Source organism: Culex pipiens, chromosome 1 (assembly GCF_016801865.2).
Source record: "Culex pipiens pallens isolate TS chromosome 1, TS_CPP_V2, whole genome shotgun sequence".
In the NCBI taxonomy this organism is placed as follows: domain Eukaryota; kingdom Metazoa; phylum Arthropoda; class Insecta; order Diptera; family Culicidae; genus Culex; species Culex pipiens.
The window spans coordinates 8,970,605-8,989,990 of NC_068937.1; the positions used below are offsets into that span (position 1 = coordinate 8,970,605).

At 34.9% G+C, this 19,386-nt stretch overlaps 1 protein-coding gene across 2 annotated transcripts in view; it reads left to right on the forward strand.

The window, feature by feature from the left end:
- Nucleotides 1-19,386, forward strand: part of LOC120413307 (probable serine/threonine-protein kinase DDB_G0277071) — a 113,050-nt gene that overhangs the window by 82,223 nt on the left and 11,441 nt on the right. For both annotated transcript variants that reach the window (XM_052711644.1, XM_039574069.2), the window contains 2 exons: nt 11,071-11,184; nt 17,244-17,333. In XM_052711644.1, the coding sequence (XP_052567604.1) occupies nt 11,071-11,184; nt 17,244-17,333 (204 nt within the window). The remainder of the gene's footprint in view (nt 1-11,070; nt 11,185-17,243; nt 17,334-19,386) is intronic.

Sequence of the window (19,386 nt, forward strand, 5' to 3'; positions counted from 1 at the left end):
ATATTTGTGCTTTCTTAAGTACAACTTGAAGTCCGTAATTGAAGAGTCGACATGAAATTAAATTTTCAAATTTACTCTTTTTCACACTTCGTTCGCAGAAGTAGTTCTAAAATTTTACATTTTGATTAATTTCTACTTTTTTACCTTTTTACCTTTACAACAGTTTACATTCTTACCTTTTTACGTTTTTACCGTTTTTAACAGTTTTACAGTTTTTAACCGTTTTTACCGTTTTAACAGTTTTTATCCTTTTTTCCGTTTTTAACCGTTTTGACAGTTTGTACATTTTTTACCGTTTTAACTTTTTACCGTTTTTACCGTTTTAACAGTTTTAACAGTTTTTTCCGTTTTAACCTTTTTTTAAATTTTAACCTTTTAACCGTATTAAATTGTTTTTACCTTTTACCATTTAAACAGTTTTTACCGTTTATAACTTTTAACATTTTTTTCGTTTTCTACCATTTTTATTGATTAAACCGTTTTTAACGTTTTTACCGTTTCTACCGTTTAAATCGTTTTTACATTTTTACATTTTAACCTTTTAACCTTTTTACCTTTTTACCTTTTTACCTTTTTACCTTTTTCCCCTTTTTCCTTTTTACCTTTTTACCTTTTTACCTTTTTACCTTTTTACCTTTTTACCTTTTTATCTTTTTACCTTTTTACCTTTTTACCTTTTTACCTTTTTACCTTTTTACCTTTTTACCTTTTTACCTTTTTACCTTTTCACCTTTTTACCTTTTTACCTTTTTACCTTTTTACCTTTTTACCTTTTTACCTTTTTACCCTTTTACCTTTTTACCTTTTTCTGGTCTTTTTTGGTCTTTTTTGGTCTTTTTCTTGTATTTTTTTGTTCTTTTTCAGTCTTTTTTTTTCAGTCTTTTTCTGATCTTTTTAGGGTTTTTTGTTTTGGTTTTTTTTCTGGTCTTTTTTGGTCATTTTCTGGTCTTTTTCTGTTTTTTTCTGGTCTTTTCTGGTCTTTTTCTGGTCTTTTCCAGGTCTTTTTCAGGTATTTTTTCTGGTATTTTTCTGGTATTTTTCTGGTATTTTTCTGGTATTTTTTGGTTTTTTTTTCTGGTATTTTTTAGTCTTTTTCTGATCTTTTTCTGACTTTTTTCAAATATTGTTCTGGTCTTTTCTTGTCTTTTTCTGGTCTTTTTTAATTTTTCTGGTCTTTTTCTGGTTTTTTTGGTCTTTTTCTGGTCTTTTTCTAGTCTTTTTCTGGTCTTTTTCTGGTTATTTTCTGGTCTTTTCTGGTCTTTTTCTGGTCTTTTTCGGGTCTTTTTCTGGTTTATTTTGTGGTCTTTTTCTGATCTTGTTTTGGTCTTTTTCTGGTCCTTTTCTGTTTTTTTTTCTGGTCTTTTTCGGGTCTCTTTTTGTTTTATTTTGTGGTCTTTTTCTGATCTTGTTCTGGTCTTTTTCTGATCTGTTTTTTTATCTTTTTCTGGTCTTTTTCTGATCTTTTTCTGGTCATTTTCTGGTCTTTTTCTGGTCTTTTTCTAGTCTTTTTCTGGTCTTTTTCTTTTTTTTCTGTTTTTTGGCCTTTTTCTGATTTTTTTTGGTCTTTTTCTGGCCTTCTTCTAGTCTTTTTCTGGTTTTTTCTGGTCTTTTTCTGATCGTTTCTGGTCTTTTTCTGATCGTTTCTGGTCTTCTTCTGGTCTTTTTCTGATCTTTTTTGGTCTTTTTCTGGTCTTTTTCTGGTCTGTTTTCTGGTATTATTCCGGTCTTTTTCTGGTCATTTTCTGGTCTTTTTCTGGTCGTTTTTTGGTCTTTTTCTGATATTTTTCTGGTCTTTTTCTGGTCTTTTTCGGGTCTTTTTCTGGTTTATTTTGTGGTCTTTTTCTGATCTTGTTTTGGTCTTTTTCTGGTCCTTTTCTGTTTTTTTCCTGGTCTTTTTCGGGTCTCTTTTTGTTTTATTTTGTGGTTTTTTTCTGATCTTTTTCTGGTCATTTTCTGGTCTTTTTCTGGTCTTTTTCTAGTCGTTTTCTGGTCTTTTTCTTTTTTTCTGTTTTTTGGCCTTTTTCTGATTTTTTTTGGTCTTTTTCTGGCCTTCTTCTAGTCTTTTTCTGGTTTTTTCTGGTCTTTTTCTGATCGTTTCTGGTCTTTTTCTGATCGTTTCTGGTCTTCTTCTGGTCTTTTTCTGATCTTTTTTGGTCTTTTTCTGGTCTTTTTCTGGTCTGTTTTCTGGTATTATTCCGGTCTTTTTCTGGTCATTTTCTGGTCTTTTTCTGGTCGTTTTTTGGTCTTTTTCTGATATTTTTCTGGTCTTTTTCTGGTCTTTTTCGGGTCTTTTTCTGGTTTATTTTGTGGTCTTTTTCTGATCTTGTTTTGGTCTTTTTCTGGTCCTTTTCTGTTTTTTTCCTGGTCTTTTTCGGGTCTCTTTTTGTTTTATTTTGTGGTTTTTTTCTGATCTTTTTCTGGTCATTTTCTGGTCTTTTTCTGGTCTTTTTCTAGTCGTTTTCTGGTCTTTTTCTGGTTTTTTCTGTTTTTTTTTTTTGCATTTTTCTGATCTTTTTTGGTCTTTTTCTGGCCTTTTTCTAGTCTTTTTCTGGCCTTTTTCTGGTCTTTTTCTGGTCTTTTTCTGATCGTTTCTGGTCCTTTTCTGATCGTTTCTGGTCTTCTTCTGGTCTTTTTCTGATCTTTTTTGGTCTTATTCTGGTCTTTTTCTGATCTTTTTCCGGTCTTTGTACGGTCTTTTTATAGTCTTTTCTGTTCTTTTTCTGGTCATTTTCTGGTCTTTTCTGGTCTTTTTCTTGTCTTTTCTGGTAATTTTCTGTTTTTTTTCTGGTCTTTTTCTTGTCTTTTTCTATTCTTTTCTGGTCTTTGTCTGGTCTTTTTCAGTCCAAATCATTAAGCTTTTTAAAAAGATTTTAATCAAATTCAACAACCCATCAATAATTCCAACCTACATCGCCAAGCAAGTCGTCAAGTCCATTCGCAGTCACCGTTGTGACAAGTTGCCTAAAAACTAATTAACCTCGCGGGTCGCATCTTCCCCGACGGACTTCACAACGTTCGCTAATGTTCCGGCGAGCAACGGCAGAGAGCCCATCCGGATGTCAATAATAATAACGAGCCAACCGACAGGGCCCTGTCTCCGACACAGATTGCAATCCGCGGCGCCGTTGGTCAACATTTGCCTAAATCTTCGCAATTACCGCGACGACCGGGACCGGTCGATCCAACTCAACGATGCTGGTCTTCCCGGACGACGATTCCACAGGAGGCACGCGCTGTTTGTAAATTGAGCTCGCACGCGAAAATATCAATTTCAATCTTGTTTCGGCCACAATCCTAACCGGTGGCCACACACCACCAATCGCATTATGTGGACCTCGTACGACGACGACGGCGTCCCGGTTGGTCAACACGGACCGTGCATGGTCCCGGCACTAAATTAAGCACGGATATAATTTAAATCTCGGAAACAAGCGCGCGCACGCGACGTCGCACTCGCTCTCTGTCCAAACACACAACGCTCTTGTCCTGAAGAGTCGGCCCCTCCAACCGAGTTGACAGCTTGGCGCGCAATCTGTCCCGGGTTGTTGCTGCGGAACAACTTTTCACGACGGTCCTGAAGCTGCTGCATCTCGCAGAATCCATTTATAAAATATCCTTTTCGCGACTGGGACCAGACCCAGGACCACGTGTGAGTGCGTGCTGCAACTTGGTCAGTCCAAACCAAGTCCATATTCACCAATTCAGAGAACCAACCGCCACTCTGACCAAGCGATTGAGGTTAGTCAAGTGTGTGAGTGCGTGTGTGTGACGTGGATTGTGCGGAAATTGTCGCGCGTTTTAACGAGAGAGCATTCTCGTTGGACGTTTGAGAACACAATCAGTCTTGTGGGGAAAGGGTTGCCAGATTGTCTCATTTAACCCGCTTTTTCTCGCATGTTCTAGTTTCTGCTCTCACAACCTCAAGCTTGTGCAGGTGCACTGACAGCGGCTCTACGGCAACTATTTTAGTGGCCAGGCCTACTGCGTTAGATTAAAAGCAATGATAGATTGTGAAAACGGATATCATTAAATTATTGAAAAATCTGTATTGATTGATGCACTGTAACTCGCCCTTTTGACAACATGAAATCGTTCATTAATCATGAAATGATTATTTACATTTCCAGTCGCATTTTCCACCAATCTAGACTTTCGCACTATAAAATTGTTTTTTTTTTTATTTTAGATTTCCCAAACCAATTTGACAAGTCACAAAACTGCTATCGATAGCAATAATTCAGTGCGAAGTCCAAGTTAATGGGAATTGCGCAATATCTTGAGAACGGACTTTCTGATCAATTTAGTGTCTTCGGCAAAGTTGTAGGTATTGCATAAAACTTTTCAGAATAAAATAGTTGCACTCTAACACTATTTACCCATTTTTATTAATTGAACCTTTCTAATAAAAAAAAAATATTGCACAAAAAACATTTTTGAATTCTCATTTGTGCATATGTTGGCTAACAAAAAAGGCATCTTTTGAGCTTTGGCACAAATTAGTCAAAATTAATTTGTCAGAGTTGTAATTTTATCAAAAAAAAAATGATATTTTTAAAAACAACGAAAAAGTTGTTTGAAAATTTTCAAATCTACCATTACATTAGATACAGAGAATCCTCTTTTTACGCGGTGCGTTACGTTTTTCTAAATTATCGATTTCGCTGGAACGACGGAACATTTTTGCAATCTTTTAAAAGCAATTTGTAGGTTTTGTTCAGATCTACCAAACGCATTTTGAAGCTTGCAAAATTATTGTAACGCCACCGCGCACTATGGTACATTGGGTGGCCAAGTTTCAAAAAAGTGACCTTCTCCAAATATTTTTTGGTATTTTTTTCTCGAAAGTAAACATTCTAACTAAAAAAAATCCAAATTTTCAAAGCTCTAAGTTTGTTCATTACGGAGATACGCAAGCTGAAAGTCAAAAAATGGAGTAAAAAACTAGCGTTTTTCGTAAAAAAAGGCTGATTGTTTAATTTTAACATAGCTCAGCCATTTTAAATTTTTTATTAGGACAATTATACATCGTTGGAAAGGTAATGAGATAAGCTTTGAAACTATTAATAGATAAAATGTTGTTTCCAAACCAAAAACTGAAGTTTTCATTGAATAACTGAAGCATGTTTTTGACAAAACTTATTTTTTTGTGTTTGTTAATCGAGTACTTTTTTTGCTAACCGATGCTAAACATGAAACTAAGATCACTTGAAAGATTGGATCATAATCTAACATTGCTGAAATTTCCAGCCTGCGATTTTTTGCGTTTTCGGAGATATGCCATTTTGAACATTTACGTTTTATCAAAATTTGCTGCAATCTACATATGCGCCCGTTTGTTTCACTTGCTTTGCTACCCAGGGGTTGTGATGGATCGACATTTTTTCTGACAGTTGATTGAGTTCTTCTCTCATTTTCGCTACGTCTGCCTGACCTAGACATTCTGCTTTCGCTCAAACACACACGAATGAATGAGCGCCACACAAAGTCACTCAAATGCTCAATTGACTCTCTCCCGAAATTCAGGTCGACGGTTTTTGACCCCGGAACATATCCACATAGCTTCAGTGAGTATTGTAGACTACTTTTCTGATGAGTTGGGATGTCCTGGGTCATCCAAGGACTCACTGAAGTTAAGATCTGTGGGTCTACCGCCGTAACAAGCCAGAGGTCGATGGTTTTTGACCCCGGAACATATCCGCATAGCTTCAGTGAGTATTGTAGACTACTTTTCTGATGAGTTTGGATGTCCTGGGTCATCCAAGGACCCACTGGAGTTAAGATCTGTGGGTCTACCGCCGTAACAAGCCAGAGGTCGACGGTTTTTGACCCCAGAACATATCCGCATAGCTTCAGTGAGTATTGTAGACTACTTTTCTGATGAGTTGGGATGTCCTGGGTTATCCAAGGACTCACTGAAGTTAAGATCTGTGGGTCTACCGCTGTAACAAGCCAGAGGTCGACGGTTTTTTACCCCGGAACATACCCGCATAGCTCCAGTGAGTATGGTAGACTACTTTGCTGATGTGTTGGGCTGACTTGGGTCATCCAAGGACTCCTTGGAGTTAAGATCTGGTGGTCTATCATATCTCCAGAAGAGTCCTTGGATGACCCAGAACATCTCAACATATCAGCAAATTAGTCTACAATACTCACTGAAGCTATGCGGGTATGTTCCGGGGTAAAAAAAACTGTCGACCTCTGGCTTGTTAAGGTGGTAGACCCACAGATCTTAACTCCAGGGAGTCCTTAGATGACCCAGGACATCACAACTCATTCACATTATGTGCACCATTTTATCAAAAAATTGAAAGTGAGGATTTATTAAAAAGAAATTTAGATTTTTATCTTAAAAAGAATAATATTTGTCTTAAAAATTCTAGTTCCCAAAAGATGCCTCTTCGGGAAATTTCGATAATCTGTATTTGTACTTTTTCAAATTAGTTAAAAAAAGGTCTTATAACAACTATTGTTTTCTGAATGAAAAATAAAAACCGGTATAACTTTGCCGAAGACGCCAAATTAATTAGAAATTTCCTTCTCAAAATACAGATTTTCGATACCATTTTTGACAAAATTTGAAAGCACATCATATCCTCACGCAGCTTTTTTTTTTTAAATACAAATTAAAAAATCGAGTTAACTCGAATTTTAATATATTTAAAGTGTTTTTTGATAACGTCGTTTTAAACCGTTTTTGTCAAATAACATCAAATACGGATTAAAAAACATGGAAGGGCTTCCTTCACGAAACAGATATCGAAGATTAAACCTCGGATTTCCCATGGAGCAAAGTTTCGCACAAATCGAAGCGGCTCATAATTTTTCCGATTATGTGTGAGTGGCAGAAACTGATCCCAATATTTATGTCAACTGATATTAAACTCAACTGCGATTTTCAGAGTTTCAAAACTTGATAAATCTTTGATTAATAGAGGTATGAATTCATCACATGGTCATTTTTTAATTTATTAAATAATTAATTATTCTACTGCAAAATTTCCAAATTTGCATCTTGGCCGACTTTTACGATTGAAAAAAAAACATATTTAAACCATCGGCACAGCGGGAAAAATCGAGGCAAAAAACGGACTTAATTGATGCCGGTCAATTAGTACTTTCAACCGATACTTTTCTTATGTGAAAAAATCTGAAGAATCGATTGGTGATTGGTGAACCCGCGGAAATTTGTGTAAGGCCCGTTTAAGGTCACCGATTTACCCTGCTTTTTGCTGTTTTTTTAGGTTTAAATATGTTGCTGAAATGTTCAATGCTTTGACATATTTTTTTTCTTTTCTCTTCTATACTCCATCGAAAGTAGATTCAGGTACATTTTGCGGGTTATCATCAACACCAATCGATTCCTCGGAATTTTTCACATAAGAAGCGTCTTGTTTAAATGATCTAATTGACCGGCATCAATTAAGTCCGTTTTTACCTCGATTTCACAAATCAATTGCATAAGCTTTCTGTTTGCTATCTTGATTGCGCCAGAATGTATGCAAAAAGCCAACCAAGAATAAAGCTTTGTAAAAGATAGTTTCTAAATGTATCCGTAGGAGGACATTGGCCCAGGAAAATTTGAGGTTATTTCAAAATCAAACTTTTTGTGTGCCCATTTAAATTGTTGTTTGAAGAACATCACCAAACTAAGTAATGTTTAATAAAGATTTGACCAGGTTTTTTTTCAGTTTCAATATCATACTAAAAACTTGTTTCGGCTCAGATTTTTGACACTCAAAACAACATAAATTTGAAGAAATTATAGAAGAATTTCTAAAATGATGAGTACTAAGGTTTTTCAAGTTTTCAGTAAGAATAACGTTCGCAACCATTTCACTGTACTTTTTAACTTATCATGAATTCTGGAGATCTGGCAACCCTGTCAAAAGATATTGCCATTTCAATCGGAAGTCAAACTCTCTTAGACCAGATGTTTAATGAGTTGGTGAAGCAGCCTTAGCTTGACCTTAAAATTGTTACATTAAAACATGAAAAAAGTTCAGGCGATCTGGGAACACTGCCTGGTGCTATCAGTTCACTTGGAATAAAACTTCACAAAAGTGTGATATGGGCAGCAACTGAACCAATCCCAATTTTCCTACTTAGAACATCCGCAATTCTGGCACCACTGCCACCAACCAATCCAGCAGTCACTTCGGTTTCAGAAAGGTTATGCATTTAGTCTACCGCGAATGGCCTACCCGTGCCCGACAACGGTCAACGGTGGTGCTGCGGTGCATTCATCTCTATTTATGCCTTGGAAATTATGTCGTCGTGGTCGTGTGTCAAGTCCTGCCCGGATCTGGTTGACACATGGTGGGGAAACCACATCGGAGTCGGTCCGCAGGCTTTTTACGATTTATTCCTGAGAAGGTAGGAATCTGCCCCGACACGAATCCAATTAAGGCTTGATGCCGAAAATGGACAGCTTGATTGCTGCGGAAAGGGCAAACCCGTAAACACTCTAATTTAAGATTCCGAGTTTGCTCAATCGAACCGAAATCTCCAACCAGCCCCGAAAAACAAAGTGTCCGCGGTCAGTGCAATTAGCCGGTCCGGGAGAGTCTGCGGCGCGCGTTGCAATCCAATTTACGGTGCCGTCATCTGCAGTGTGCTCACAAAAATTGCAGCTCTACTCTGGGCTCTGGTCATGTCCTTTGGTCGGTGGGCACTTTGGACTACCCCGGAGCAGAGTGGAGTTCGGTATGGTGTGTTATCCTTTTAGCGCCGCCGGCGAAGGACGAACCGCGAGCTATAAATACTGATCCACTTATGTTTTTTGTTTGTTTTTGGGAAGGAGGCAATTTTCATTAAAATTTTATTGCCTTGGATTGGTTGGGATGTTTTTGTGGTTCTTTGACTTGGAAAATGCACTGCCTTAAAAGAGCTTAGGCTCACTGGCTAGTGCAACAGATTATTGTGGAAGGTTAAAGATCAATTGAAAAGAAGGGAGCCCATCCCCAAACTTAAAAAGACAGCCGAGCCTAACCCCAGGTCAATCTTGGAGTAGGTGAATATTCCAGCAAAATGCTGAGAAGTGTGCAATTCGGTCTTTAATAAAAAAAAAAAAAAAAAAAAAAAAAAAAAAAAAAAAAAAAAAAAGTGACTCTTCTTATAGGGACTTCAAACATTTGGTTCTACGTTGATTTTTAGAAGGGGTTTGTAGCAGGAAGGTTTCGATTACGGACTTCAAGATACAGCTAAATGACTTAATCTGAAACGATAGACAATAGTTTAATATAACAAGGTAAGTGTTCAGGTAAGTTCTTCAAGCTGTAGCTGAATACTCTGGTAAGTTTTTGGAACTTAGTTTAGTCTGTCAACTGTCAATGTGTAAATTCCAATTTGGGCAAGTTCTTGTCAACGTGTAAATCACACAGTGAGAAAGTTTCTCTTCAGTTATTTGTCAAATGAGCTGTTTCTCACAGCACTAAAAAATAGTCTTGAAATAATAGACAGAAAGCATCACCCACCAAGTTATTGTTTGAACCAAACACCAAATTTGTGTGCTAATCAGCAATTAGTCTACACTTCCAGTAAATAACCACAACTGAACAAAACACTGCGACATAGTACCTTCCCCCGTTAACCATGTGTCCCTACCCAAACCCCGGTTTTGATTTGAGGTTAAATATGGGTGAACCAAAAACACATATTTTGAGTATCCTTCCGCTAACCTCCAAAAATTTCCCTCAAACCAGAAAATCCTCCCTCGAGACAAAAAAAAATCCTCATAAACGCTCAACGCATGTGATGCCACGGGCTCGAACATTGCTCGATTTCCAGCACGACAGAGGCCATAAAACGCTTTCCCAGTTTTTTCATCGTCCGTTAAAAAAAACGAGAAACGAGGAAAAACACACATGTTTTAGCACCCCCTCCCCCCTCTCACGCCACGTGGACAATTTATGGTGTTGTTGATTTTTTCATGTGTCCAAACGAACGAGTTCACGAGTTCCGCCGCGGAATTAACGAGACAGGTGAATGTGTGTTTTGTTTACTAATAAATAGTAGAGGTGCGTGGGTGGGCGTTTGGCGTGGTGAGTGGGGGAAGGTGTATTTGGGGAGGGGAGGGCACTTTGACGTGGTGTGTCAAAACGTTTAGTGAATTTACTAACCTCGGTTTTGGTTTTGCGGGTTGGCGCTGAATTGTTTTTTCGGTTAGTTGTGTGTGCCGAGGAGTGTGGACAGGTTGGGAAGAAGCTAATAAATTTGCTTGTTGCATTTTTGGATAATTTCGTATGTGTTTTAAGTTTAATGAAAGATTTCAGTTTATTCAAAATAAGGCTGATTAACTAAAATTTGAAATTGTAATTTGGAAATAGGAAATAGGAAATAGGAAATTGGAAATTGGAAATTGGAAATTGGAAATTGGAAATTGGAAATTGGAAATTGGAAATTGGAAATTGGAAATTGGAAATTGGAAATTTGAAATTGGAAATTGGAAATTGGAAATGGGAAATGGGAAATGGGAAATGGGAAATGGGAAATGGGAAATGGGAAATGGGAAATGGGAAATTGGAAATAGGAAACAGGAAATTGGAAATAGGAAACAGGAATTAGGAAATATGAATTAGGAAATAGGAAATAAAAATTAGGAAATTGGAAAAAGTAAATAAGAAATAGGAAATATGAAATAGTAATTAGAAAATTCTTCAAATTACAGAAATATTTTTTGGGCATGTTAGTTTAAAAAATCTTAATTTTTCGTTATAAAAAAAATAGTTTAATTTGGCACAAATATTTTGAATTTGTTTTCTTACAACGACATAAAATTGACAGTAAACATCTCAAACAAAAGCACTCTGTCCGCATCGTTCCGCAAGCTAAACAAACCCCAAAACGGTGAACTCTGCAAACAGTGAAACTCAAAATCGGTGGCCCCCTTCTCTGTTTGTCAAAGTTCAGGCCGTGTCCAGAGCCGGGAACAGAGTGCTTTTGTGGCCGTTTTAATTCATCAAATCTCAAAAAGTGAAAATGGCAGCTCCGTCCAAAACCTTTCAATGTTCATTCCTAGCGCATCGTGTACCACCAAGTATTGCACTTACCTCCACTCACTCTCGTTCGCAGGCAAGAGTTTCACCCTGACCATCACGGTCTCGACCAGCCCGCCCCAGGTGGCCACCTACAACAAGGCCATCAAGGTGACCGTCGACGGACCCCGGGAACCCCGCTCCAAGACAAGTAAGTTGAAAGTCGCATTTTCTACCCAGGACTTGAATCCCCCCCCGTTCATTTTGTTGACGTATGAATTATAACACTTTAAAAAGGGCCAATTTCTCCTCCCAAAAACAAAAAAGGGAGCTGCTGTTGATTATTTAATTTAATTTCATATCCGGAACCCGGTGTGTCGGTGTTGAGTTGGAGTTGAATTTCAATTTCTGCAAATTTCCCTCGGGGGATGACCTCCCGGACCTTTGCCGAGGACCGGGTCTGACTGGACTGGAATCACGTTTCAAGTGCGAACAAGGATGTGATTCTTCGGGGTTTTGAATAATTAGACCCCTCGGAAAGTTTGGGATTTGACCTGTGGAGGGAGCGGTGCGGAAGGGTTGTGTTGGCTGCCAACAATTTAAGGATGGAGTGGCTTAGTTGAGTTTTAACTTGTTTGAGTTATTTGGTCTGAATTTTGGCATTTACCTTGCGGGAATTTATCCATTTCTTTGCCTTTTTCACATACTTTTTTGAAAGCAATTTTCTCAAACCAATCTACCCTCTTCATTAAAACATTGAAACCTTTATTATTCAAGAATTTTGAATAACAATGCATTAAATTTCAAAGGTAAATTCAATAATCTTAGCAATTCTTTACGTTTTCGTAAATCTACTTTCTTTTATTTTGATGAAACTTTGTCCATCGATTACTTAAGTCAAAATTATCCATTTTGCAAAATTGATTTCGGCATACAAATGATGGGGCTTTCAAAAGAAAATTGCTTTGCAAATTTTCGAAAATCTGTGACTTCAGAAGGGATTTTCTGATCGATTTGGTTTCATTGACAAAATTGTAGGTTATGATTAGGACTATTCTGAAAATAGGCGGACAAATTTTTTTTAAATGTTATCTATTTACCACAAAAAAAAATCAATTTTGACAAATGTTACCCCGATCGATTATTTTCATTTTTTTTAAATGTTTTAGTGGTAAAAAAGTGCCAACTTTTGAGTTTAGGGTATGAAGATAACTCAAGTTCAAATCTTTCTAAATCGATTAATTTAACCATATCCTGTTAAATTTCAATGACTTTACTAAGATTTTTTTTTTTTGATAATGTATCACTTTATTAGAGATTTTTGAAATATACCTAAATTTCACAAAATACCTTATTTTTCGAAAATACTTCAATTTTCTGAATTTGCAAACAAATCGATTGTCTAAATTTGCAAACAGTTCGATTATCCGAAGGTTTGCTTGTAATTTTTTTCGTGTTTTTCATTTTTTACTTTAAACATCAATTTCGAGTTCTGCGACCCCATTTTTGTCGAATCACCGCCAATTTGGCCGCCATCTTGGATTTAAAAACTCTAAATCACTTAGGAGTAGTTAAGGGGTTTAGGGGCATACTAAAACCCAACAATAAAAAATAAGAGAACAAAAAAAAATATTTTTTTTCGTGATTCGATTATACGAAGTGAAATTTCGCCGAAGCCTTAGGATAATCGAGTCTGGACTGTATACTCAATATTTTAAAATTTGCGATATGGGTATCAAACGAAACGAAATTTCGTATGCTTTTTAACTTCATATAAAATTTTGCTTCAATTGATACCCATATTGCATTTTTTTTGTAAATTTTAGTACTGTCAAAAAATACGGTATTTTATGAAAATGTTTGCATTAAAAAAACACTTATTATGTGAAAAATCATAACAAATTTTGCTTTGTTTTTTTGTGTTAATTTTTGTTTAAAAATGATCAAAAAAATTCGCTTCGTTTGACACCCATATTGCAAATTATTAAAATTTGAGACATATTTCTATTTTTTTTTTTCAGATTTCGATTTTAGATGGTTTTATGATCAGCAATGATTTTTTTTATCAAAATTTTAGTATTTGTTTCTAGCTATTTCTGTTTCTGCCAAGTTCAGTTTGAATCTGGATTTTGAAAATTTCTAAAAAAAATTTGACAGTAGAGAATATCTCGTTTCTCTTTAGTCTAAAATTGTGTGTACGGCTGATATTTGTTTGCAGATTCATACAATTCGATGCAAATATTTGATGATTAGTTAAGGGAATATTTTTGCAAAGAATCAATCAAGGATATTGAATTATTTACCGCAAAATTACAGAACAAAAATCTAATTAGCAACACAACTTTTTTGTCAATCGGTGAAGACAATTTATTTCTAAATTAAAAAAAAATGACCTAGGAACAGAACGTATCGTGTTCTTACTGGAATCATAAATGCAAATCAAAATTTTCATGAAATTTGAAATGTACTTTACAAAATTTTAAATAAGGATCAATTTTGAAAAAAAAATAACTGAGGAAAAGACTTTTTAAGGGACACAGATTAGCATTTTTTATTACGAAATGGACCTTTTTCGATTTTTTCAATTTTTGTAATTCTTAATCTGGCTTTCTGGGTGCCTTTAGACCGTTGCAAATATTTTTTGAAGGTTATGTCCCTCGGCTCTGACCATAGTTGGGAGGGGGGGCTAGGTTTCAACATTTCAACGCAAAATATCGAGGTATCGACGATTTTTTTTTTCGCGAAAACAAATACGTCGGACTGTGCATTGGTGTTTCATGAAAATTTAAAATGTTTTCAAAGGAGTTCAAACATGCTAAATATGATTATAAACGCAGGAAAATGCATTTTACCTGGTTTTCAGGTGATTTAACTTTAATTTTCATTAAAATTATGAAGTTTTTCGAAAAAATATTTTTCGGGCCGACTTCCAAGGGGGGCGACATAAACTTTGAAAAATATTTGAAACGGCCTTATTGAGCATAAAAAAGAAGCTTTTTTGCATCATCTATTTGTCCATATCGTTTTCCTTAAAGAACTTAGCCGAATTCCTTTCATAAATTGTATGTAAAAATTCAAAAATATGCCACAATAAAATAATTTCCAAAAATACACTAATTTTAGGTTTTTTAATTGTTTTGCTTCTGAGGACATAAAATGCTATCTTTTCAGAAAACTCTAGAATAGACAATTAATTTTTAACTAAGTTATGATTTTTTGAAAAAAAATTGATGATGATTCAAAAAAATCTAAAAAATAAAAAAATGGTCAAAAAATGTTTGATGTTTTTTTTTATTTTTTATGTAAAAAAAATGGAAAAAAAATCACTTAAGTGAAATTTTGGTAAAATTAACTGTTCTCAAGCCAGACACATCTTTGATATTTTGCTATACGTCATAGTTATTTTTTTATATTGTTTTAATAGTGCTAATTTTTTAAACAAAAAAAATAAAAGCTTAGAAAATTACAAACCATTTTTTTATTTTAAACATTGTTGATAAGGCCTTTTTTCTCCGTGTTGCTCAGAAGGAACTCGTTTTTTAATCACCGATATCTTAGATCCGATTTTCCCTTTTATAAAACGATAATCTTGTAAAAAAAAAGTTCAATAGAAAAGATTTTGAAATTTTGAAGTTTATTGAAGAATATCTTTTGTTTCCAAAGGGTTAAAATTACTTATTTTTGGCATTATCAAATATTTGGCTAGATTTTTAAATATATGAAATATTTTCCAAATATTTTCATCAGAAATATCGTCTAATTTTCCAAGAGAAGGGTTTGTTGCGTTAAGCAAAACGTCACAACTTACTAATTGTTTACCAAAATGGTCTTTGGTACAAGATAGAACGTAAGCAACGATTTGATTATAGGGAAAAATAGTATTTATTTTGAATATTCTATTGATTTCAAAAATGATCAATTCTATCACGTCCTTTGTTTTTTTAAGAAAGTTGATACAGTTTTTTTCCTTTTTCTTTGCAGGAATATTTTTAAATTGTTTTATGAAATCAATACAAAATTAACTTGAAGTTAACCCTCTACCACCCAATTTTTTTATTTTTCCCGTGTTTAGGAGGTCATTTTGAGCAACTTTTGTTGTTGTTTCCATTTTCTGTTATAAAATGGCACCATTATCATATAAATTGTGAAAAAATGCATCTGGGACACTAGAAAAATTACTGCATACTTCTTTTTACTTAAAATATAGGAAATGTTAGTTAAAAACACAGCCAAAGTTGACCCCTACAAAAATTTAATTTTTAAAAACATTGGCAAAGTGATATACATTAAGTAAAACTTCCAACCCATATTTTTTTTAATTTCAAGGGTTCTTCTTTCCAATGCTTTTTAAAGGTCAAAAATTGGTTGAAAAATTGATTGATTGATTTTTGGCGATTTTTTGAATCGAATCCTGTCTAAAGGCGGGGTAGGGGGTTAATATCTCCTCTTTATTAATTGGGCTCTTTAAAAATTATGAATCTTAGTGACAAAGATAGAAAAAATGCGAAGAATCAAAAATTTTTTGCGCGTATTAAAAAAAAACATTTTGCATAATTTTAACAGTAACATATCTTTAATCTTTGCTTTGATGATTTTGTGATGCATTTTGCGCCTAATTTGAAAATTGGGATTAAATTAAAATCTGAAAAAACTTTGTTTTTTATAATTCAAAATTAGTTAGGGCTGTGTGAGAAAGACTTTGAATTATGAGACAATTTAGTCGTGCATACTCAATGGTTAAACGCGACATTAAGGGACATATACTGTTAAAATTTTATTTATTTGCATCTAAATGGCACTCACTTGAAATTACTAAAATTCAACCAGCACATGCTCACTAATATTAATGTCTTCACCATTTCATCTGACAAATTTATCAAATTTCAAAACGCGCCACCATCCGTCGACAATATGTCTTTTCGCAAAACTCTCACCGAGTGAAAAATGCCCGTGTGTCACGGCACCATCCTTTAAAGCTGTCAGAAACACTATTCAACTCCTTTTCTCTAGAATTAGAGATGGAGAGACCGTGTGTGTGATAAATTAAAGTTGTTGAGCGCCACTGCAACCGTCGGGAAGTAGGTTTGGGGGAAAACCACACCGAGTGAGGGAAAAACTTTTTCTCGTTGTGTCTGTTGTCACGCGACAGCTGTGATGGTCACATGGGGAAAACTTTTCTTTTGGGGACAACCGTCTCCAGAATCATTTTGATTAAATTTTGCGAGCTTGACGTTTGCCGTGAATTGCAGCATTCGGAATTCTGCGCTGGAATCGATTTTGCGTGAATTTTTGCGCTGCACCGCCAGCTATTTAATTTGAGCCCGGAAAGGCAGCCAACCAATCACACACACACACAAATCGAATCATTCCTCGAATTATTTCGACGATCTGACCCATTCCAGACGCGTTGGCATTCCAATCGCCAGTCGACCAAATCAGTCTCACTAAACTCATTTCCATAACCGCAGAGCCGCCTCCCAGCGCGAGATGATCCTGTGATGGACGCTGTCCTTCACAACACCAGAATTTGACCGAAAACACGCCAAACTGACAAAACTGGACAGGCCGGGGACAACATTGTCCGTCTAAATCAGATTATCATTCACACTCGGTTGGTGACCCCCCTTTCAATGGTCATATCACATTCCACCATCGACCTATCGAAACAGGACCACATAATTTGGTCACACTTTGTCCGGCCGGGTCAAACCGACCTTCCCCTTAACCAATTGTCAAAATACCTATCATCACTCGCTCGCTCGCAGCAGCGCGATGGAATTCGTCATTTTAAATTGCACACGCCAATGGTGGTACTGTGTGCAAATTTCAATTTATCATCATCAACCGATGGGGTTGGAAAGGGGATCAACTATCAACTAACTATACCACACATACAGACAGTCAGACAGACAGATACCTCACTATGCAACTGCCCCTTAATCGCCACCACCACCGACGACTGACCAGTTTTCAGTTTCATTCTAATACCATTCATCATCGTCAGCTGCATCTACTGTTTCAATAACTAATGCAATTTATGTGAACCGTAAAATGGGGTGATTTTGATCGAAATATCTTCAAACTCAATATAAAAAAAATGCGTTTTCCTTGAAGATTGTAAGATGAAAGCGCCTAAAGTTATGCTCACTTCTCACACTCAAAATATAGTTTTTGCTAAATACTTTAATTTCTCAGAACAAAAAGATCAACAATTTTCCCACTTTGCGGTATTCACATCTGTTCCCCTTTCTTTCCCGTTTATTGTTCTAGGGCAACAGCAGCAGTTCCACTTTGCCTTTGGCCAGCGACCGTTCCACTTTCCGGCCGACCCGCTGTCCAGCTTCCGGATGCCACCGATAGGTGAGTAAAGTATAAACGACTACAAAAACTACCTTACTCTACTTTTTATTTTACAAGAAATTTAACGAAACTAGATAAATCATTAAAAAAATTATTATGTTACCAACAAAACTCTAAACTGTTTTATTAAAAAAAACTTTTTTTTTGAATATTTTTGTATTTTACACAAAATCTTCAACTTTCCACAAAAACTTCAATGAACTGAAAATCTCGCGATTTTAAACTTATCGTAATTTGATCTCCATATTGCATGCAGTTTATGGAAATTTTAGCATTTTCGAAAAAAAATTACGCCATTTTGTTAAAATTTAAGCATTTCACACATTTTGCTTCTTTTGAAATCCATATTGTAAATTTTGGATATTTGTGTATTTTCGAAATAATACGATATTTTGTGAAAATTTGCGAATTTAAAAAAAAACTCCAGCGAAACGGAAACTTTTACAAAATTTATCGTCATTTGATATCCTTATTGCAAATTATTAAATTTTGAGTGTTTTAGAAAAAATTCAGTATTTTGTGAAAATTTTAGTATTTTAAATGAAATCTTGGATGAAGTGCATATATGTTCTTAATTTGGCGTCGTTTGATATTTGGGTTGCAAATTATGAAAATTTTAGAGTTTTCGAAATTCCAGTGAACCGAAAATCTTAACAAAAATTATCGTCATTGTTGTAGCTTATGAAATATTTTGTGAAAAAATTGGTATTTTTCAACAAAAAAATCTAATGCAGTGAAAAACTGCGCTTAATTTTGCGTATTTTAATAACCATATGGCAAATTATGATAATTTCAGTAGTTTCGAAATAAAACGTTTTTTTGTGAAAAATAAAAATATTTGTTAATAACATTTCATGCAAAACATGAGATTTTCTCACAATGTGACGTAAACGACATATTTATAAGTACTGTTCTGTGCTCTTCTCGATATGAACAAATAAAGCTCTAATGGGTAATTTTTTTTGAAAAAATAAGTTTTTTTATAAATGAATTTGTTTCATTCGAATGTACATACATAAAAAATCACGTTCACAGCTTGGAGATATGAACTTTAATAAAATTAATTTTGATTTATGATTATTTGTCGTTTACGTCACATTGTGAGAAAATCTCATGTTTTTTCATGAAATGTTATTAACAAATATCGTTTTTGAGCGAGCAAAATAAAAATATCCAAAATATATGCCTTCCCGTTTGTAATCATAGTAGCCAATGTTTTATGCTAAAAACGCTTATATACCAAGAATTTTGAAAATTCGTCACTTTTTGTTCACTAAAATGCAAATATCTCGGCTTTGCGTGGACATAAATTGAATGTTAAAAAAAGCAAAATGATCTCCGTAAAATTTCCTATAAGCTGAATGCATTAGTTTTGGCTGCAAATTTTTTTGGCTCGTTTTGGGGAGTGATTTTTGAAATTTTTTGGCTAAAAAATACAATTTTTTCTCCCTAAAACGCCCTGCCATGCCCAAACACAAGCTTTTATGGACTATGTCTGTACAGGAATTTGTTCAGGGGACATTAAACTATAACTTGAAGCCCAAGGCGTCCAAATTTGAATGACTTTAACATGATTGTTACTCGCATTTCTGAAAAATACTCGAAAAATGCACGATATGGTAAATAACAAAACGATATTTTACATGGCAACATAGCCTTTGCATCATTTAATATTCATATTGCAAATTATGAAAATTAGAATATTTTCAATAAAAAACTATGTGAAATTTATTGAGGAATTAATAAAGTTAGCAATATTTAAAAAAAAATCGATTAAGTTCATCAAAAAGCTATCCGTGCAATTATTTTAATAAATTTAGCAACGAGAAACTAAACGAATATTTTTCGACAATAGTTTCCGAAATTGTACCTACAATTCTGAAGAATGTAATAAAGCTCTTTCAAAAAGACCAGTAAAAAGTTCTACTGAGATACAGTGCAGACTCGATTAACCGAAGTTTTGTCGGAAAATCAAATCACGAACAAAAAAAATATTTCGTATTTTTTTATTTTCTTGCTTTTATCATAAATTCGTATTCTGCGACCCTATTTT